This window comes from Sminthopsis crassicaudata, chromosome 3 (genome assembly GCF_048593235.1).
Source record: "Sminthopsis crassicaudata isolate SCR6 chromosome 3, ASM4859323v1, whole genome shotgun sequence".
NCBI classification, from domain to species: domain Eukaryota; kingdom Metazoa; phylum Chordata; class Mammalia; order Dasyuromorphia; family Dasyuridae; genus Sminthopsis; species Sminthopsis crassicaudata.
The window spans coordinates 396,228,252-396,245,889 of NC_133619.1; the positions used below are offsets into that span (position 1 = coordinate 396,228,252).

General features: G+C 44.5%; 3 protein-coding genes across 7 annotated transcripts in view; 2 read left to right on the forward strand and 1 right to left on the reverse strand.

Annotated features, from left to right (window-relative positions):
* The window catches only part of NLRX1 (NLR family member X1), a 28,038-nt gene extending 25,028 nt beyond the window's left edge, over positions 1-3,010 (forward strand). For both annotated transcript variants that reach the window (XM_074302366.1, XM_074302365.1), the window contains exons 9-10: positions 1,338-1,589; positions 2,027-3,010. In XM_074302366.1, coding sequence (XP_074158467.1) covers positions 1,338-1,589; positions 2,027-2,348 — 574 coding nt within the window. In that variant the 3' untranslated portion in view covers positions 2,349-3,010. The remainder of the gene's footprint in view (positions 1-1,337; positions 1,590-2,026) is intronic.
* Positions 3,011-3,416: 406 nt separating this feature from the next.
* On the forward strand, positions 3,417-10,620 carry NHERF4 (NHERF family PDZ scaffold protein 4). Of its 2 annotated transcripts, XM_074302367.1 has the most exons (11): positions 3,417-3,550; positions 3,895-3,922; positions 6,656-6,729; positions 7,072-7,283; positions 7,559-7,748; positions 7,843-7,979; positions 8,484-8,688; positions 9,011-9,207; positions 9,289-9,555; positions 9,755-9,955; positions 10,206-10,620. In XM_074302367.1, the coding sequence occupies exons 1-11, from the start codon at positions 3,535-3,537 to the stop codon at positions 10,233-10,235; spliced, it is 1,557 nt and encodes a 518-aa protein (XP_074158468.1). In that variant the 5' UTR covers positions 3,417-3,534; the 3' UTR covers positions 10,236-10,620. The 2 variants fall into 2 exon arrangements, with proteins under 2 accessions (XP_074158468.1, XP_074158469.1); XM_074302368.1 differs by lacking the exon at positions 8,484-8,688 and having other exon boundaries at positions 3,424-3,550; positions 9,016-9,207.
* Positions 10,621-11,434: 814 nt separating this feature from the next.
* DRC12 (dynein regulatory complex subunit 12 homolog) lies at positions 11,435-15,069 on the reverse strand. 3 transcript variants are annotated; one of them, XM_074302371.1, is made up of 7 exons: positions 14,983-15,069; positions 14,670-14,745; positions 13,932-13,997; positions 13,444-13,563; positions 12,560-12,652; positions 12,171-12,301; positions 11,435-11,633 (listed from the first exon to the last, which is right to left on the reverse strand). In XM_074302371.1, exons 2-7 carry the CDS (start codon positions 14,734-14,736, stop codon positions 11,505-11,507), a joined length of 606 nt encoding a protein of 201 aa, XP_074158472.1. In that variant the 5' UTR covers positions 14,737-14,745; positions 14,983-15,069; the 3' UTR covers positions 11,435-11,504. The 3 variants fall into 3 exon arrangements, with proteins under 3 accessions (XP_074158472.1, XP_074158470.1, XP_074158471.1); XM_074302369.1 differs by having other exon boundaries at positions 13,932-14,002; positions 14,670-15,022; XM_074302370.1 differs by having other exon boundaries at positions 14,670-15,020.
* Positions 15,070-17,638: the final 2,569 nt, after the last annotated feature.

Below are 17,638 nucleotides of genomic sequence, written 5' to 3' on the forward strand. Positions count from 1 at the left end.
CTATATAGTAATTGAAAGACAATGTGCCCAGTACTTTATAAGTATTATCTCACTTGGTCCTCATAACCTGGGAAGATAGGTACTATTATTATCCCCATTTTACAGTTTAGGAAACTAAGGTATAGAGAGGAAGTGACTTGCCCAAGATCATGCAACTAATAAGCATCTGAAGCTAGATTTGAACTAAGGTCTCCCTGCCTCCAGGCCCATTACTCTATGCGTTGTACCACCAGCTGAAACCTTTATTAGAGAGACTTGCTGCAAAGACTTTCCCCCGGTTACCTGATTCTCTTCTAATTTTAGCTGCATCTGTCTCTTCTCTACTATATGTAAGTAGCACCTGACTCTTTTATGGCTTCTTCCATTGGTTTCCTCTTCAAAGCTGCTCTTAATGAATAAAAGAATCACTGGGGAGTCTCAGGCTGGTTGGCAGACAGCACAGCCAAGGAATCTGGAAATTGAAGGAAAAAAAATGAAGGCCACCTGAAGCAGATTAAAATTTAACTGAGAAATATTTAACAAAATAAATAAAAATACAATAAACTACAGATAACATGACATTTATGGCTAAGTTAATATATAGCCTGCAAGGATCCTCATTTATGGATTAGTGGCCCTGGTTTGACACCCCTGGTGTAGTGGCAATAGCACTGGATCTGGAATCAAAACAACTGGTTCATAGTTTGCTTCTGCTATTTACTGTGTGACATGGATCAGGTTGAGTCTGTTTTCTCGTCTGTAAAATTAGACCATTGAATTAGATCTAGGATTCTTACCTTAAGATCTATGAATTTTATTTTAAAAAATAATTGCATGGCTACTTCCATAAAAGTGGTTTTCTTCATCATTGTATATATTTTATTTTATGCATTAAAACTGTCATTTTGTTTTTGTAGTGCGACAATTGGGGTTAAATGGCCCAGGATCACAAAGCTAGTAACTGTTAAGTGTCTGAGACTGGATTTGAGCTCAGGTCCTCCCGACTTCAGGGTTGTTGGCTCTGAACAATCTGGCTGCCCCTAAAACTGCCATTTTGAGAAGGGGTACATGCTTTACCAGACTATCCCAAAGGTCCATTACAAAAAAATTAACCTTTCGATTAGACAATTTCTCAGGTCTCCTCCAGCTCTAAGGCTGTGATGCTACACAGATTTCACCTGAGTGACAATGTTATGTGAAGGGGAGGGCAGTTGTATTATTAGCTCTGAATGTAACACCCTCCCCGGGGTGGCCCTGGATGGTGCATATCAGTAAATGTGGTGGACTGAGTGGCCCCCCCAGAATTCTGAGGCAGGAGATGTCAGTTCCCCTCTCTTTTATTGCTTCTCCCACTGCAGTCTCTCCAACAACCCCCTCACAGCAGCAGGCCTGGCTCTGCTGGTAGAAGGGCTGAGTGGGAATACTTCCCTGACCCACCTGTCTCTGCTACACACCGGACTTGCCGACGAAGGCCTGGAGCTGCTGGCTGCCCACCTGGAACGAAACCGACAGCTTCGGGAGCTGAACGTGGCCTATAACGGAGCAGGCGACGCAGCGGCTCTCGCCCTGGCCAGGGCTGCCAGGGAGCACCCCTCCCTGGAGCTGTTGCAGTAAGTGGTCATCCATTTCCCTCTTCCTTAGCCTTGGACCCCCTCCACCTTTTCAAGGCCAGATACACTTCTCACTTTCCTTGTTAGGTCAGCTCCCCTTGAGGGAGCTGATAGAGGTTCCCCCTCAGTCTTCTGTCTTTGGATTGATACCGGGTCTTTAAGCTCTTTTGGCCCTTTCTCAGCCTTGACCCCCACCTTTGGGCCCCCAACCTTTCCTCCTTCCACTGCTGTTTTTCTGAAGGACCTAGCTACTCGGTTCCCACACTGGCTCTGGTCTGTGTTGTGTCCTGTGATTGGTCACCGCCCTTTAAGCACCTTGGTCTCATCGCTACCTTGCTGTTAGTCACTGCTCCTCTGTCCACAGCCTGTTGTCCTTTCTCCTTTCTGATATACTGTGCCTCTGGAATCAGTCCTTCTCTTCTCCCCTTCCCCATTAGCCTCTACTTCAACGAGCTGAGTCCAGAAGGCCGGAGGAGATTGCGGGAACTAGAAGGCACTGCCCCTGGAGGGGCCCGTGTGGTAGCGTCGCTGACTGAGGGCGCAGCCGTGTCGGAGCACTGGTCTGTGATCCTGGGCGAGATCCAGCGCAACCTGCACAGCTGGGAGCGAGGCCGGGTCCAGCGCCACCTCGCAATGCTCTTGCGAGACCTGGAAGACAGCCAGGGTGCTACCCTTAATCCCTGGCGCAGAGCCCAGCTGCTGCGGGTGGAGGGTAAAGTCAAGTCTTTGCTGGAGCATTTAGGTGGCCCAGGGAGCTGAAGCCGCCCACGGCCCAGAGCTGTCCCAGTCACAGACACCCGCCTCCTCGTCCCTGGTCAGCTTCTGCATGGCCTGTTCTGAGGGCCTCTTCAGGCCTGGGATTGATGAGAGGGTGCTCACAGCCTTGTCCCAGCAATGTGCTCCCTGAACTCTGGTGAATTCAGATCCCAGCCGTACTGCCATTGGTGGGACTAGTTGGCTCTCATTCTGTTGGGGGAGGTATTTCAGCGGTGAAGTAAGGGGAATTCTTCCTTAGCACTTTAAGGGGCCAGATGACTTCCTTCCACTATCCCTGAGAATTAGGGCAGGAGAGCCGACCATCATCTCAGCCACCCCTGCTTGCTATGGCCCATGCTTGCCCCTTGTTCCTTAAATTCGTTGTGAAGACAATGACCATCTACCTGGCCACATTGTCCCCTCCTCCTGCTCCCTGTGCCAAGCCAAGTTCTCTTTATGGATGCAAAGGGTTCCACAGAACCCTTTCTTCTTCTTCCACGGGTGCCTTCTTATTTGTTTTACCCAGACTCACATGATGAACAAAGCTTGGTGGCTTCCAGAAGTAGATACCCTGATTTGCTGCCATGAAAAACAAAAACATGTGTCTTCCACTTGATTCTGTGTCTCTTTTTCCTTGGCAAAAATAAAAACCATTACTAGCTAAATCCAGAATTCTCTCCGAGATGACTGCAGACAATTCTTAGTAATTAAGCTCTCTTACTCATGGTGTGGGCTCCATTCTTCAGAGTTTTGGGACAAGAAGAAGCATAAGTTTTCCCATCTCTCTCTTTCCTTCTCTGATCACAGCAGAGAAGCCGACTTGCTTTGGGGACTAATGGGGATCATTTGGAGAAATAGTAGCCCATGGTTTGCTGCAGGGCCGGCACTGTTCATCTCAACTTTATCTTTAGGCTCAGAATGATAGTACCTGTACTTCTTGGCTTAAAATACACAGAATGGACCAGAGGGAGACTCCTAAAGCTGGTTGAACAGTGGCAGATGGGCATCTTCTAGGGAAAGTTGGGGCCTAAGAAGGGAGATGGGAGAAAGTTCATTTCCTTGGAGGCAAGGTTCCTTTCCGTTAACCATTACCTCAGCAGCGTCTTGAAGGAGGCGGGACTGGGGGAGGAAAAGGAGGGTCAGCTGCTTGTGGTGGACCTTGTCCCTACTCTGAGCACTCGACTCCGACATGGAAGCAGCAACAGGTACAGCATAATGAAGTACCTCTTAATAAGGAGGGGACCTTGGTGGGAGATGCTCAGAGTGGGGAGTCACCTGGTATCTTGGAGTTAGTGGTATGGATATCTGGGAGAAAGTAATTATGACAGGATAAATATTTGCTCCATTCACATTCTATGTGTACTTACTTCTATGTATCTGTGCGAGGGATCCTGGAGTTAGAGAAGAAGCTTGGGGGCAAAGGGTTAAGCTGTATGAGAATGGGGGTCAGATAATGATAGAGATCATTCTGGTAGTGTGATCCAGAATTGGTCAAGGCGTGTATGTACTTTGTATGTACTTTGCTCTCACTCTATTCTTCCCCTTCCAGATCTCCAGGACACAGCCGTATTAACTCAGTGAGTTTGAGAGAGCCTCTCTATTCTTCTGTTATGGGGGGTGGAAGAAAGGAAAAGGAGGAAGGAAATATCATTTCTATTAAGGGGATGGAAGAAAGGAAAAGGAGGTAGGAAATATCATTTCTACTAAGGGGATGGAAGAAAGGAAAAGGAGGTAGGAAATATCATTTCTACTAAAAGGATGGAAGAAAGGAAAAGGAGGTAGGAAATATTTCTACTAAGGGGATGGAAGTAGGCAAAAGGAGGTAGGAAATATCATTTCTACTAAGGGGATGGAAGAAAGGAAAAGGAGGTAGGAAATATTTCTACTAAGGGGATGGAAGAAAGCAAAAGGAGGTAGGAAATATTTCTACTAAGGGGATGGAAGAAAGCAAAAGGAGGTAGGAAATATCATTTCTACTAAGGGGATGGAAGAAAGGAAAAGGAGGTAGGAAATATCATTTCTACTAAAAGGATGGAAGAAAGGAAAAGGAGGTAGGAAATATTTCTACTAAGGGGATGGAAGTAGGCAAAAGGAGGTAGGAAATATCATTTCTACTAAGGGGATGGAAGAAAGGAAAAGGAGGTAGGAAATATTTCTACTAAGGGGATGGAAGAAAGGAAAAGGAGGTAGGAAATATTTCTACTAAGGGGATGGAAGGAAGGAAAAGGAGGAAGGAAATATCTTTTCTACTAAGGGGATGGAAGGAAGGAAAAGGAGGTAGGAAATATTTCTACTAAGGGGATGGAAGGAAGGAAAAGGAGGAAGGAAATATCTTTTCTACTAAGGGGATGGAAGGAAGGAAAAGGAGGAAGCAAATATCATTTCTACTAAGGGGATAGAAGAAAGGAAAAGGAGGTAGGAAATATAATTTCTACTAGGGGATAGAAGAAAGGAAAAGGAGGTAGGAAATATCATTTCTACTAAGGGGATGGAAGAAAGGAAAAGGAGGAAGGAAATATCATTTCTACTAAGGGGATAGAAGAAAGGAAAAGGAGGTAGGAAATATAATTTCTACTAGGGGATAGAAGAAAGGAAAAGGAGGTAGGAAATATCATTTCTACTAAGGGGATGGAAGAAAGGAAAAGGAGGTAGGAAATATCATTTCTACTAAGGGGATGGAAGAAAGGAAAAGGAGGTAGGAAATATCATTTCTACTAAGGGGATGGAAGGAAGGAAAAGGAGGTAGGAAATATTTCTACTAAGGGGATGGAAGAAAGCAAAAGGAGGTAGGAAATATCATTTCTACTAAGGGGATGGAAGAAAGGAAAAGGAGGTAGGAAATATTTCTACTAAGGGGATGGAAGAAAGGAAAAGGAGGTAGGAAATATTTCTACTAAGGGGATGGAAGGAAGGAAAAGGAGGAAGGAAATATCATTTCTACTAAGGGGATGGAAGAAAGGAAAAGGAGGTAGGAAATATTTCTACTAAGGGGATGGAAGAAAGGAAAAGGAGGAAGGAAATATCATTTCTACTAAGGGGATGGAAGGAAGGAAAAGGAGGTAGGAAATATTTCTACTAAGGGGATGGAAGAAAGGAAAAGGAGGAAGGAAATATCATTTCTACTAAGGGGATGGAAGAAAGGAAAAGGAGGTAGGAAATATTTCTACTAAGGGGATGGAAGAAAGCAAAAGGAGGTAGGAAATATCATTTCTACTAAGGGGATGGAAGAAAGGAAAAGGAGGTAGGAAATATTTCTACTAAGGGGATGGAAGAAAGCAAAAGGAGGTAGGAAATATCATTTCTACTAAGGGGATGGAAGAAAGGAAAAGGAGGTAGGAAATATTTCTACTAAGGGGATGGAAGAAAGGAAAAGGAGGTAGGAAATATCATTTCTACTAAGGGGATGGAAGAAAGGAAAAGGAGGTAGGAAATATTTCTACTAAGGGGATGGAAGAAAGCAAAAGGAGGTAGGAAATATCATTTCTACTAAGGGGATGGAAGAAAGGAAAAGGAGGTAGGAAATATTTCTACTAAGGGGATGGAAGAAAGCAAAAGGAGGTAGGAAATATCATTTCTACTAAGGGGATGGAAGAAAGGAAAAGGAGGTAGGAAATATTTCTACTAAGGGGATGGAAGAAAGGAAAAGGAGGTAGGAAATATTTCTACTAAGGGGATGGAAGGAAGGAAAAGGAGGAAGGAAATATCATTTCTACTAAGGGGATGGAAGAAAGGAAAAGGAGGTAGGAAATATTTCTACTAAGGGGATGGAAGGAAGGAAAAGGAGGAAGGAAATATCATTTCTACTAAGGGGATAGAAGAAAGGAAAAGGAGGTAGGAAATATAATTTCTACTAAGGGGAATGGAAGAAAGGAAAAGGAGGTAGGAAATATCATTTCTACTAAGGGGATGGAAGGAAGGAAAAGGAGGTAGGAAATATTTCTACTAAGGGGATGGAAGAAAGCAAAAGGAGGTAGGAAATATTTCTACTAAGGGGATGGAAGGAAGGAAAAGGAGGAAGGAAATATCATTTCTACTAAGGGGATGGAAGAAAGGAAAAGGAGGTAGGAAATATTTCTACTAAGGGGATGGAAGGAAGGAAAAGGAGGTAGGAAATATCATTTCTACTAAGGGGATGGAAGAAAGGAAAAGGAGGTAGGAAATATCATTTCTATTGTGCTTAGTGGGGGTGGGGTGGAATTGGAAAGAAGAGAAAAATAATGTTTTTAGCTTGGGGTGGGCCTTTGGTGAAACTTGACTTGAACATGGTGCCCAGAATGGTACCTTCCTTCTTTCTACCTCTCTCCTTACAGGAAGTTTACATTTAATCCAAAATTGGGCATTGATAATCCCACACTTTCATTAGTCGATGACCATGACCAGCTTGGTAATTTTCTCTGACCCCAACATATATCTATTCCCCTCAAATGAAAAGGACCCCAGCTTTTCCCTACACCCATCTCCATAGCAACCACCCTCTTTTGTCCCCTGAGAACCCCCAGCCACTTATGGGGGCCTTATCAGTTTCTCTCCAAACCCATGCCGTTAGAGTCCCCTACGCCCTGCCCTATATGTGGTAGACACTCTTACCCCACAGGTGAGAGTCCCTTATTCTCCACTGTTTGTGCTGGTATTTCCGACTGCCCTAGAGGGGAAGGCAGTGCCCCTGGGACAGTGATGGAATGGCCCTTGCTCCCACTTTTGAGTCTGGCCTTTCCTTCCCTGACAGACTCCTGGGGCCCACAACGCCCTCGTTTCTGTGTGCTGAGCAAGCATGAGGGGGGGAAATTTGGCTTCTACCTGCATAAGGAGCTGAGCCAGAGTGGGCACATAGTGCGAAGGGTGGAGCCAGGCACTTCTGCTCAGTGCCAAGGACTTCAGGATGGAGACCGGATCCTGGGGGTCAATGGGGACAGTGTGGAGCACGAGGACTACCATGGGGTAAGGTTGTCTAGGGGGGAGTGCCAGGGAGAGAAATCCCCGCAGGGCCATAGAGGGCCGGCCGGTGACTCACGGGACTGGTCGGTACCATCACAGGAGCCCCACGAGTTCTCTTCCTGTCACAGAAGCGGCCGGGGAAGAGAGGAGTTTGGGTGAAGACCTAGGGAGAAGTGGTACTCTGAGGGGAAAGGGAGGCCTTTTAAATGGGAACGTGCCCAGATGTGGCACTTCTGAGCGCTTCCCTCAGAGGCTCCCTCGGTTCCCTCCTTGCCCAGGTGGTACGGCGAATCCGGGCGAGCGGTCCCCGGGTGCTGCTGACGGTGTTGGCAGGAAACGTGGAGGAGGTTGCTCGTGCTCATCAGGTCAATGGTGCCCGTCTCTGCCCCGTCCTGGATTCTAGTGTCCGACCTCGGCTGTGCCACGTGGTGAAAGATGAGGGTGGCTTTGGCTTTAGTTTCTCCCATGGTGGGCACTGGTTCTGATGATTTCAATGGGGGGGCAGCCAGTCAAGGACCTGTCCTGGGCAGGCGGCAGCCTGAGCCCTGTTCTCTGCTCCCAGGACAAAGGGGCTTTTTCTGGCTGATGCTGAGCTGTGGAGGAGCAGCCGAGCGGGCAGGGGTGCCCCAGGGGGCTCGGTTGCTGGAAGTCAATGGGATCAGTGTGGAGAGTTTTTCTCACAGTCAGCTCAGCAGAAAGGTACGGAGCTTCTTCCCCCGCCTTTTTCACTTCCCATCTGGACATCATGTCTCCTCCCTTTGGACAGCGCATCCATAGATGGGGAGGTGGGAGGAAAGGGGAAGGATCTCCTTCTCTCACCCATACTCACAGCAAACCAATCTCACCTCAGTGATGGAGGATGTGCTTTGGATGTATCAGGAAGGACACAAGCTCTGAAGTCAAGGGTTCAGATCCCACTTCTGGTATATAGAAAAGTCACAATTTCCCTGACCTCTATTTCCCTATCTGTAAGAAAGGTTTGGTCTCTGAAGTGCTTTCTAACTCCTGATCCATGATCCTAAGCTGAACCAAGACCCCTCCTTTTAAAGCTTCTATGTCCCTTATACATCCCTTCTATCCCTTGCCTTTCACTGAGCTGGGACTGCATGGTGCCCCAAGCACCCCTCAATGTCCTTTTTCCTGTTTGGGAGGAGATGAGCTGGGGGAGCCGGAAGTTTATGTCTGGTCTGGGGGCTCCCACAGCTTCGGCAGAGCGGGGAGCAGGTAACCCTCCTGGTGGCAGGGCCAGAAGTGGAAGAGCGGTGCCGTCAGCTAGGCTTACCTCTGGCTGCCCCCTTGGCTGAGGGCTGGGGGCTGCCTGCTCGCCCACGCCAGTTGCATCTAGAAAAAGGACCCCAGGGCTTTGGGTTCTTGCTTCGAGAGGAGAAAGGCCCCAGTGGGCAGCTTGGTGAGTGGGAACCACGGAATGAGAGTGGTGGGTGGGTGAGGAGTAGGGGATAGCATGCACATAAGGCAGAACCTATCTATCTCCTCCAGGCACATGGAGGGAGCTGTTTCCCTCCTTTCCCGTCCCCAGGTATTATTAACATGTCCCCATTTGAACTGAAGGTCACATATCCTTGTGTTCTCCATGTGTGTTGGCACACATGCCCTCCCCCACAACTCAGGAGATTGTCCATTCAAGCAACAGGTCAATGTCTACCTCCTGAGCTGTCCATGTCTGTAACCCTGCCCTGAGAGAAGGAGCAATAAGCATGTCTGTATCCCAGGGCAGTTTCTATGGGAGGTGGACCCAGGGCTGCCAGCTGATCAAGCTGGGATGCGGGCTGGGGACAGACTGGTTGCTGTGGCTGGGGATAGTGTGGAGGGACTGGGCCATGAGGAGGCTGTGACCAGGATCCGAGCCCAGGGCTGTCATCTCTCCCTAACCGTTGTGGACCCAGATGCTGACAGCTTCTTCAGCATGGTACGACCTAGCGCCTGGGGAGGGGGAGCTAAAAGGAACCAAGGCAGTGGAACAAGAGGTTTGTGTTCTCTCTCTGTTTAGGTCCGCCTGTCTCCCCTCCTCTTCTTGGAGGATGTTGGTCTGCAAGCAGATGGTCCAGCTTCTCACCAGATGCTTCCTTCATTATCCCAAGTGGAGGAACAAACATCCTGGACAACCAATCTGGCCTCAGCACCTGAAGTTCCTACCTCTCTTGTTCCTCCTGCCCTCCCCAGCTTCCGTCAATGCCTTCTGAGCCCAGGAACTAATGGTGGCTATGGTTTCCGACTCAGTTGTGGGGCCGACAAACCTGAAATCATCATTTCCCAGGTGGTGTGCCCTGGATCCCTTGATGTTAGCTCCTACTTCTAAAGGAGTCTGCATGCAGAAGCATGGCGCACCCAGCCCATAACCAGTCTTCCATGCTATCTTGTGTTGTATATCTCCTCTGTTACATCCTTAGAGATGCTCATTCTTTCTGGCCCTCCCACCTTTGTGTACTGACTCTGCTTGTGGCTTTTGTTCCCAGGTGACCCCAGGGGGCTCAGCTTCCCGAGCAGGGCTTCACACGGGGGATGTCATCCTGGAGGTGAATGGAATAACTGTGAGGAGGGAGAATGTTCTTGAGGTGGTGCAGCAGCTGCCTGATGCTAAGCCACCCCTTCACCTGAGACTGGCAACCCAGGGAAGACGAAGTCTTAAGGCCTGCAGCTCTTTGGAGCCAGGAACGGTGAGAATTCAGAGATGTGGAGAGAAAGGAGGTGAAATTGGAGAGCGTAAAGAGAGAAGGGACCACAGTATAGAGCTCCCAGTGTTAAACACATGGGCAGAATAGAGGGCACCAAGGCTGGGGAACTGAGTTGCAGAATAGAGATTATGCCCTCTTCATGGAGATTCCTGACCTGAGAGGTGTGGGGGAAAGCAAATGGCCATTGGATCCTGGGTCCTCAATCATTATCTTCTTTCCTTCCCAAACCTAGGACTGGATTCTTCCCTCTGAGAAGCTATAGAACACTCTTTCTGGTGTGGATCTGTCTGATGTGGCTTTGTCTACTTATTTCAGAAGAAATTCCTGGGAGACTCTAGAGAGCTGGGATGTCCCCACAGGACTACACTGGGTTTCACTCCCTGGGAGAGGTTGGAAGGAAATAACTTTGCCTAAATGCACTGGGTTTGCTCTGTTGTCAACAATATCCTATCCACATTCCCAGCCAGGAGACACATGCGGGATGTTGGTATATAAGAGGACCAGGGACCCCTTAAGAAAAAGGGAGAGTGGGAGAGTAGGGCTTGTAAAGACTAGGATTTCCTGGATTGTATCTGAGGGGTGGGGCCAGTGCCCACATTGATGTGTGATGATGCTGAACATTCAATTAAAGATGGAGATTGGTATCATAATTTCTTCTGTGATAATTCACTTTTCATGATATCAATTCACAGAGCTCCAGATCTGGGGCCAGGAAGGCCTGAGTTTAAATCTGGCCTCAGACACTATCTGGATAATCCTAGGCAAGTGACTTAATCTTTGCCTCAGTTTCCTCAACTATAAAATAGGAATAGCACCTATCTTCCAAGAGTGCTGTAAGGATCAAATGAAATATGTACAAAATGCTTGATAAATGCTTGTTTCCTTTCTTCCTTCATGATCTATGGGTAAAGCAAGGGACACTGGGATTCTAGGGTAACAAGTACCTGGCCAAGGTGATTCTGAATCTGTTGAAATTACCTTTCCCACAAGTCTGGCTGCCCATGCTGTTTTGGAGTGCAGGAAGGAAAAGGGAGAAAAAGGGAATAAATATTTAAATAGTCTTACTGTGGGCTAGGCTCTGTGCTAAACTTTTACATACATGATTTCATTTGATCCTTACAACAATCCTTAGAGGTAGGTGCTATTATCTCTATTGTAGTTGAGGAAACTGTGGTGACTTGCCCAGGACCACATAGCTAGTAAATGTCTGCGGCTGAATTTGTGCCTCTGACACAATGGCCAAGATTCCTTGAGTCCTGGGAGGAAAGAGTGTGGACACTATTTCCATGTATGGAATGGGTTTGCCAGCATTTCTTTCCCTATAACTCAGTAGATAAAGTGTTAATTAAGTGTTTCTGCCTCCAACCCAATATGCTTTCTCACAACTAATAGCTCTTCCCCCCCACCCCCATGCCAGGTTCATCTAGAGAAGGTTCTCAGTTGGAGAAAGGCTTCCTCTTGCTCAGTACTATAGCACAAAACCTTTATTGTTGGGAGCCTAGAAGGCCCTAAAGTCCACTGGTCCCCAGTTTCAGAGGTCCAGGGGGTTGAGCCCAAATTGCTGAAGTTGTTCTTTGTACTTGTCATGGAGCCTCAGGGCAGTAGCGTCCCACTCAAGCTTGGCTGCTGTCAGTTTGGTCAAAAGCCGATCCAGGCTGTGCTGTAAAGCAGAATCATCTTTTACTGGGTCTGAGCCCCACAGAAGAGAATGAGTGAATGAATGAGTTTTGTAATTTCATCTTCCCTCCCACTGCTTTCTTCTTTCTTTTCTTTTCTTTCTTTTTTCTTTTTTTCTTTTTTTTTTTTTTGGCTGAAGCAATTGGGGTTGTGACTTGCTCAGGGGTCCCACAGCTAGGAAGTGTAAAGTGTCTGAGGGCAGATTTGAACTCTGGTCCTCCTGAATTCAGGGCTGGTGCTCTATCCACTGCACCACCTAGCTGCCCCTCCCATTGTTTCCTTAAGGCCCTTACTGCCAGAGCTTAAATCAGCCTTGCCACTATATGTTACTGAGAGAGATGGGGGCCCTGACCCCTGTGGAAATGCCTCTTCCTTGCAGCCCATCTCCAAGTCAAGTTTTATCTTCTCCAAGAAGATCTGAAGGGCTAGTTAGGAACTGATTTGTGAGTCTAGGGAAGGTGAGTCTAGGGAAGCCTAGGAGGATTAGGCTCAAGAATAGTGCCTACTGGATGATACTTACATGTAGAATTTCTTCATACTTAGCCTCCATGTCTGTCACATAGGCCTGCAGCTGAGCAAGGGTCTTGTCTCTCTCTGCTAATGCTTGTTCCGCCTCTCCCTTAGCAGTTTTTGCCTCTCTTTGACACGTCTCTGAGGAGCCAGAAGAAGATTAATGAGCAATGTGAAGTCCAGTTGGATAGGGGCTGTTCCGTGGCCTGTGGGAGAATCTGTCCCATTTGCACTTTTCCAAGAGTCAGGATGCCACTGGATATCCCACCTAAAAGCGTGCAGGCTCATCCCTTTGTTCCTGTGCACCTCAGCTCATTGGTCCAGTTCTAGCCCTGCTATAAAGCCCCTTCTTAGAACACAGATTGGTCACTTACCCATCTAGGAGATGGATATTCATACCTAGTTCTTTCTGGAGGATCTTTACTTCCTCTTCCAGCCGATGGCTTTGTGTCTCACTCTCTTCCTTCAGGGCTTGGTACTGCCGATTCATTTCTTGGGGTATGAGATAGGAGGAAGAGTGGGAGGCACAACCAGTAAGGAAGATCATAGAATTAGAATTGGAAAAGACATCATTGGCCATCTAGTCCAGTCCTTACCAGAACAAGAGCCCTTCCTCCAACACATCAAGTTGTTGCCTAGCTTTTACTGGAAGATTTCTAGAGAGAGAGTCTTCTTTGGTATAGATCTGAATTTTATGAAGTTTTTTTCCTTATCACACTTAACTTTGCTCCTCTCAAGCTTCTACCCATTGTTTTTAGTTCTATTCTCTGTATCTAAGAAAAACAAACTTAATCCCTTTTTCATAGGGCAGTTCTTCAAATAATAGAAAATGGTTCATTTCCCCTAGAAATTTTCTTTAGGCTAAAAATTCCCTGTTTCTTCATCTGATCATCCTGTCATGATCTAGTGGTCCTTCTGCATTCTGGTTGTGCTCCTCTGGATACTTTCTAACGTTCAGCCTTCTTAATGTGTGGTATCCAGAAATGAACATGAACCTCCATATGGAGGATGATAGTATAGAAAGTTGACTTAGTGATAATGGATATAGAAAATTCTGCTTGTAAAGCCATCAAAAAGGTGGAAATTTATTACAGAAAGAAGACAGATAATCAGATGCCCTGTTCCGTTCCAGTTCTATAATCACTGTGGGATGGAAGGGTCATGAACACTGGGAAATTTCTTTCTAAGAGGCTACAAGAGCCTTATTCAATTTATGCTGAGTGGAGAAAGCCCAATGCCAGAATTTGTGATGTCATCCTGTAATCTGAGATCCCTCCTCTCACCTGCGTACACAGCCTCTCCATCACTCCGAGCCTCCTTCACTTCAGCCTCCAACTCCTGCAGCCTCTCTCGTAGTCGTTCTTTGCCAGCTATAGCCTGGCGAGTCTCATCCCGCCGAAGAGCTAGGGGTGCCACCAGTAAAGTCCTCAGCCTTGTAATACCACCGCACTGTTGGAGTTCTCACCTTCCTATTCCTTGAGACTTTAAAGTTGTATTTGTCCAAGGTTTTAGAGTTATTTCCACTTCTCCCACCCTAGAATCTACTAGGCACTCTTCTGAAATAAATTCCTTCTCTACTCTGTTCCATAGAAAATGGCATCCTCATATCTCTGTAAGGATTATAATTATAATTCTGATCTTCATTACTTAGACTTCCCACATAAACAATCTCCCTCAACTATCTATTTAGCTAGATAATTTGCAATAGGTACCAAGGAGTAAAAGGGAATAGAACAATCTCCTGGGGTCATTTCCTCTATTGTCCCCTTACCCAGAAAGTCATGGAGGATGTCCATCTCCAGGGCTGTTCTTCTGTGCTTGGCCTCAGCTTCAGCATCTGTCCTTGGCAAGGAGAAACCATAGGATCAAAGATATAGAGCTAGAAGGGATTTTATTACTTGTCCAACTCCCTAATTTTATAATGATGAGGTAAAGTGAATTTGTCTAAGATTACACAATAATTCACACAAAAACCAAGCTCTTCAGACTTAGTGCTTGACTCCTTCTATATTGCAAAACAGGAAGTGGGTCCAGTTTCATGGAAACCAGATAAACTAAAGGTGTCGATTGTGGACTCTCTCTGGAGCTGATGGAAAATAATGACAATTATAAAAATTGAGGAGGTCACAAAGAAGCTAGGCTGATCTAGAAGAAATTCTGGATCTCTGGTGATTCCAAGGGAGCCTGAATTTTGTTTTCATACAGAATCTTGGTCCCTGAAAACAGGAATAAATGGAGGATGGGTCTTCAATTGGAGATACAAATCCATGCTTCCCCATCCCTTAACCCTGCTCTTTGGATACCCTTGGATTAAAAGAAGAAACCAAGATTAGGAGGAAGAATAGGCTCAGACTGAATTCTGCCATGGTGAAGAGGAGCAGGATTCTAAGATTAAATTAAAATTAGGTAGATAGAGCAAAAAAAAAAATCCCAGCTTTTCGTGTATAGAATAGAATTACCTTCAAAGATACTGGTATTATTCCCACCAACCTCTATCCACCTGACTCACCTTGACTCTTCTTTTTCTTTTTCTGTCCCCCAGCTTTTGATATCTTTCCTTTGATTTTTGGTGGCATCTTGGTGTCCTGTGGGAGGAAATAGGCACATTGTTTTCAAGCTCTGGGTACTAAGGGGATGCCCTCTCTACTCTCATTTCAAGGTGATTCTCTTTGGTGAAATAAAAATGGGAGATAAGGCTATTTAGTTCTCATCCTCTATGGAAAAAATGTATTTCTTCTGGATCCTTTTTTGGAGAAAGTAATTCTTTGTATAAGGTTGGTTTTATATCTGCTTATGCCCCCTACTACTCTACTTCCTCCTACCTATAAATATCTCCCCAGCTATGTCTCCTATCTCTTTTCAGGTGTGTCTCCCTGGAGAGCTCATATTAAAAGGCAGTGGGATGTCCCAATGAGTTGGAAGACTGGGAAAGGGGCTGGATTAGGGGAACCAATCCAGATCAGTAATGTAGGAGGTGGAGCTAGCAGCAGGAAGGTCTGAGTTTCTGGGCTTCTTTCTGTCTTAGCAACTGAGAAACTTGGGAATTTGTAGAAGGTAGAATTGACTAGTGAGATTGTTCCTACTCTCCATGTATCTCTCTCCCCTATTCCACATCCCTCAGGGAACTAGGGAAAAATGACTTGGGGAAGATTGGTTCAGACTTTTTTTTGGAGACTATCAGTTTGGAGCATTATAAACTTAAAAATGTTTTACTTAAAAAATTAATAAATTTAGGGGCAGTTAGGTGATGCAGTAGATAGAGCATTAGCCCTGAAGTCAGTAGGACCTGTGTTCAAATTTGACCTCGGACACTTAACATTTCCTAGCACCCTGGGCAAGTCACTTAACCCCAATTGCTTCAGCCAAAAAAATAATTAATAAATTTTAAAAAGTTTTATTATGCTACTGATGACAATAATAATATTTGGTATAATTTCTTTAAGATGAAAGCTTTGAGCTTAGAAGATTTCTTTTTAATTTTCCTATTTTTTCTTTAACAGTCTTAGCTCAAAGAAGTTGCAGTAAAGATAGTGGCTAAAAAATATTCCCCTTATTAAACTAGGGAAAGCATTCCTTCAAATACATATAGCATTCATGGAAAAAATTGGAACAAAGTCAATAGTAGTGTGGTTAAGGGAAATTTATGATCTCAATATTTATTCTCTATGTAGTCACACTGCTTCCCTGTGGGCATAACATTTCTTTCTGTTGCACAGTTGGACTCTCAGGGTCTATTTCCCTCCTTAGCTCATGTCCATTGCCAGTACTAGTTTTCTCTTGAATCCCTGTTTCTTTTTTTTTCTGGTAAAAGTTCCACTCCTTGAAATGCTTCTAGTCTGAAGAGGCTACAGAGTTTAGTAAGTTAGCATTTAAAGGTGATCAGGGGCATGGCTAATGTATCAGCCAATGATAAGCTTCCTCTGTGAGTGTCAGAGAAAGTTTCACTCTCTTTGAAAAGTACTAACATTTTATTAATATATTAACACCTAATACCCTGTTTTTGATTACTTTTTTAGATTACTTGAGTAAATATAATCAATCTGCTCAAAGACACAACTTTCTCCCTAATATTGGCTGCATTCATTTTGTATTTTGCTTTCTTGGTTCTGTTTACTTGGATTTGTATCAATTCATAGCTTTCCATGTGTCCTATATTCTTCATATTCAGCATTTCTTGTGCTGTAGTAATTTTCTATTACATGTACCATGATTTGTTTAGCCATTGCCTGACTGATGAATAAACACTTTGATTCCAGTTCTTCATTCCTACAAAAAGTATTTCTATATATATTTTGGCTTATTAAACATTTGTTATGAATCCACTATGTGGGGCACACTTTTACAGCATAAATATGATATATCACTTGTTTGCAATGACTTATAGTGTAGCAAGTTTTATAATTGAGGCTTGTTATGGCATATTGGTGAAAGAATCTAGAGCAGAGAGGATATTACCTTTTATCAGAGAAGTGGAAAATAAGGCATCGCGACAACTTAGGTAATACATATAAGAAATACAGCTTAGAATGAAGAGGTATACTAGAAAGAGCAATGGAGTAAGATTGAGGTGACCTGGGGGCTAGCTATATAGCTCTGCCACTAAGTAATTATACATCCTTATGATAATCACAACCCTTTGAGTCTTGGTTCCTCTTTTGTTAATGAAGTGATTAAAGTAGACAATTTATAAGGACTTTCTAAAATGTAAAATTTTTTTTATTAAGCATTTTTAAAATTAATTTTTATAATTATAACATTTTCTTTGGCAGTACATATGCATAGGTAATTTTTTTTTTTTTTACAACATTATCCCTTGTACTCCCTTCTATTCTGAAATTTTCCCCTCCTTCCCTCCACCCCTTCCCCTAGATGGCAGGCATTCCCATACATATTAAATATCTTATAGTATATTCTAGGTACAATATATATGTGCAGAACCGAATTTTGTTATTGTTGTTGTTGCAAAGGAAGGATTGTATTCACAAGGTAAAAATAATCTGGGAAGAGAAACAAAACAAAAACAAAAAACAAAAAACAAAACAAACAATGCTCACAGTTTACACTCATTTCCTAGTGTTCCTTTTCTGGATGTAGCTGATTCTGTCCATTAAAATGTAAAATTTTGATAAACTTGAGAACCTAGAAATGTTAAGCCTTCAACTGTGCAGATGATCCCCAAAATAAAATATCTAGTTTTGATCTTTCTCCTAAACTCAAGCCATACATTTCCAATTCATATATTGAATATCTCCATATGGATGTTCTTTTTAGTTTCTCAAACTTAACATGTACAAAATTGAACTCATCTTCTGTAAAAATTAAACCCTTTTCTCAATTTCCCAACTTTTGTTAATGGTTCACCATTTTTCCCAATCATACTAGGATCAAAAGTTTGACTCCTTTGTTCCCCATATAAATCAATCACCAACTCCCATAGATTCTACCTGGTTAGTATCTTTTGTATCTATTCCTTCCTTT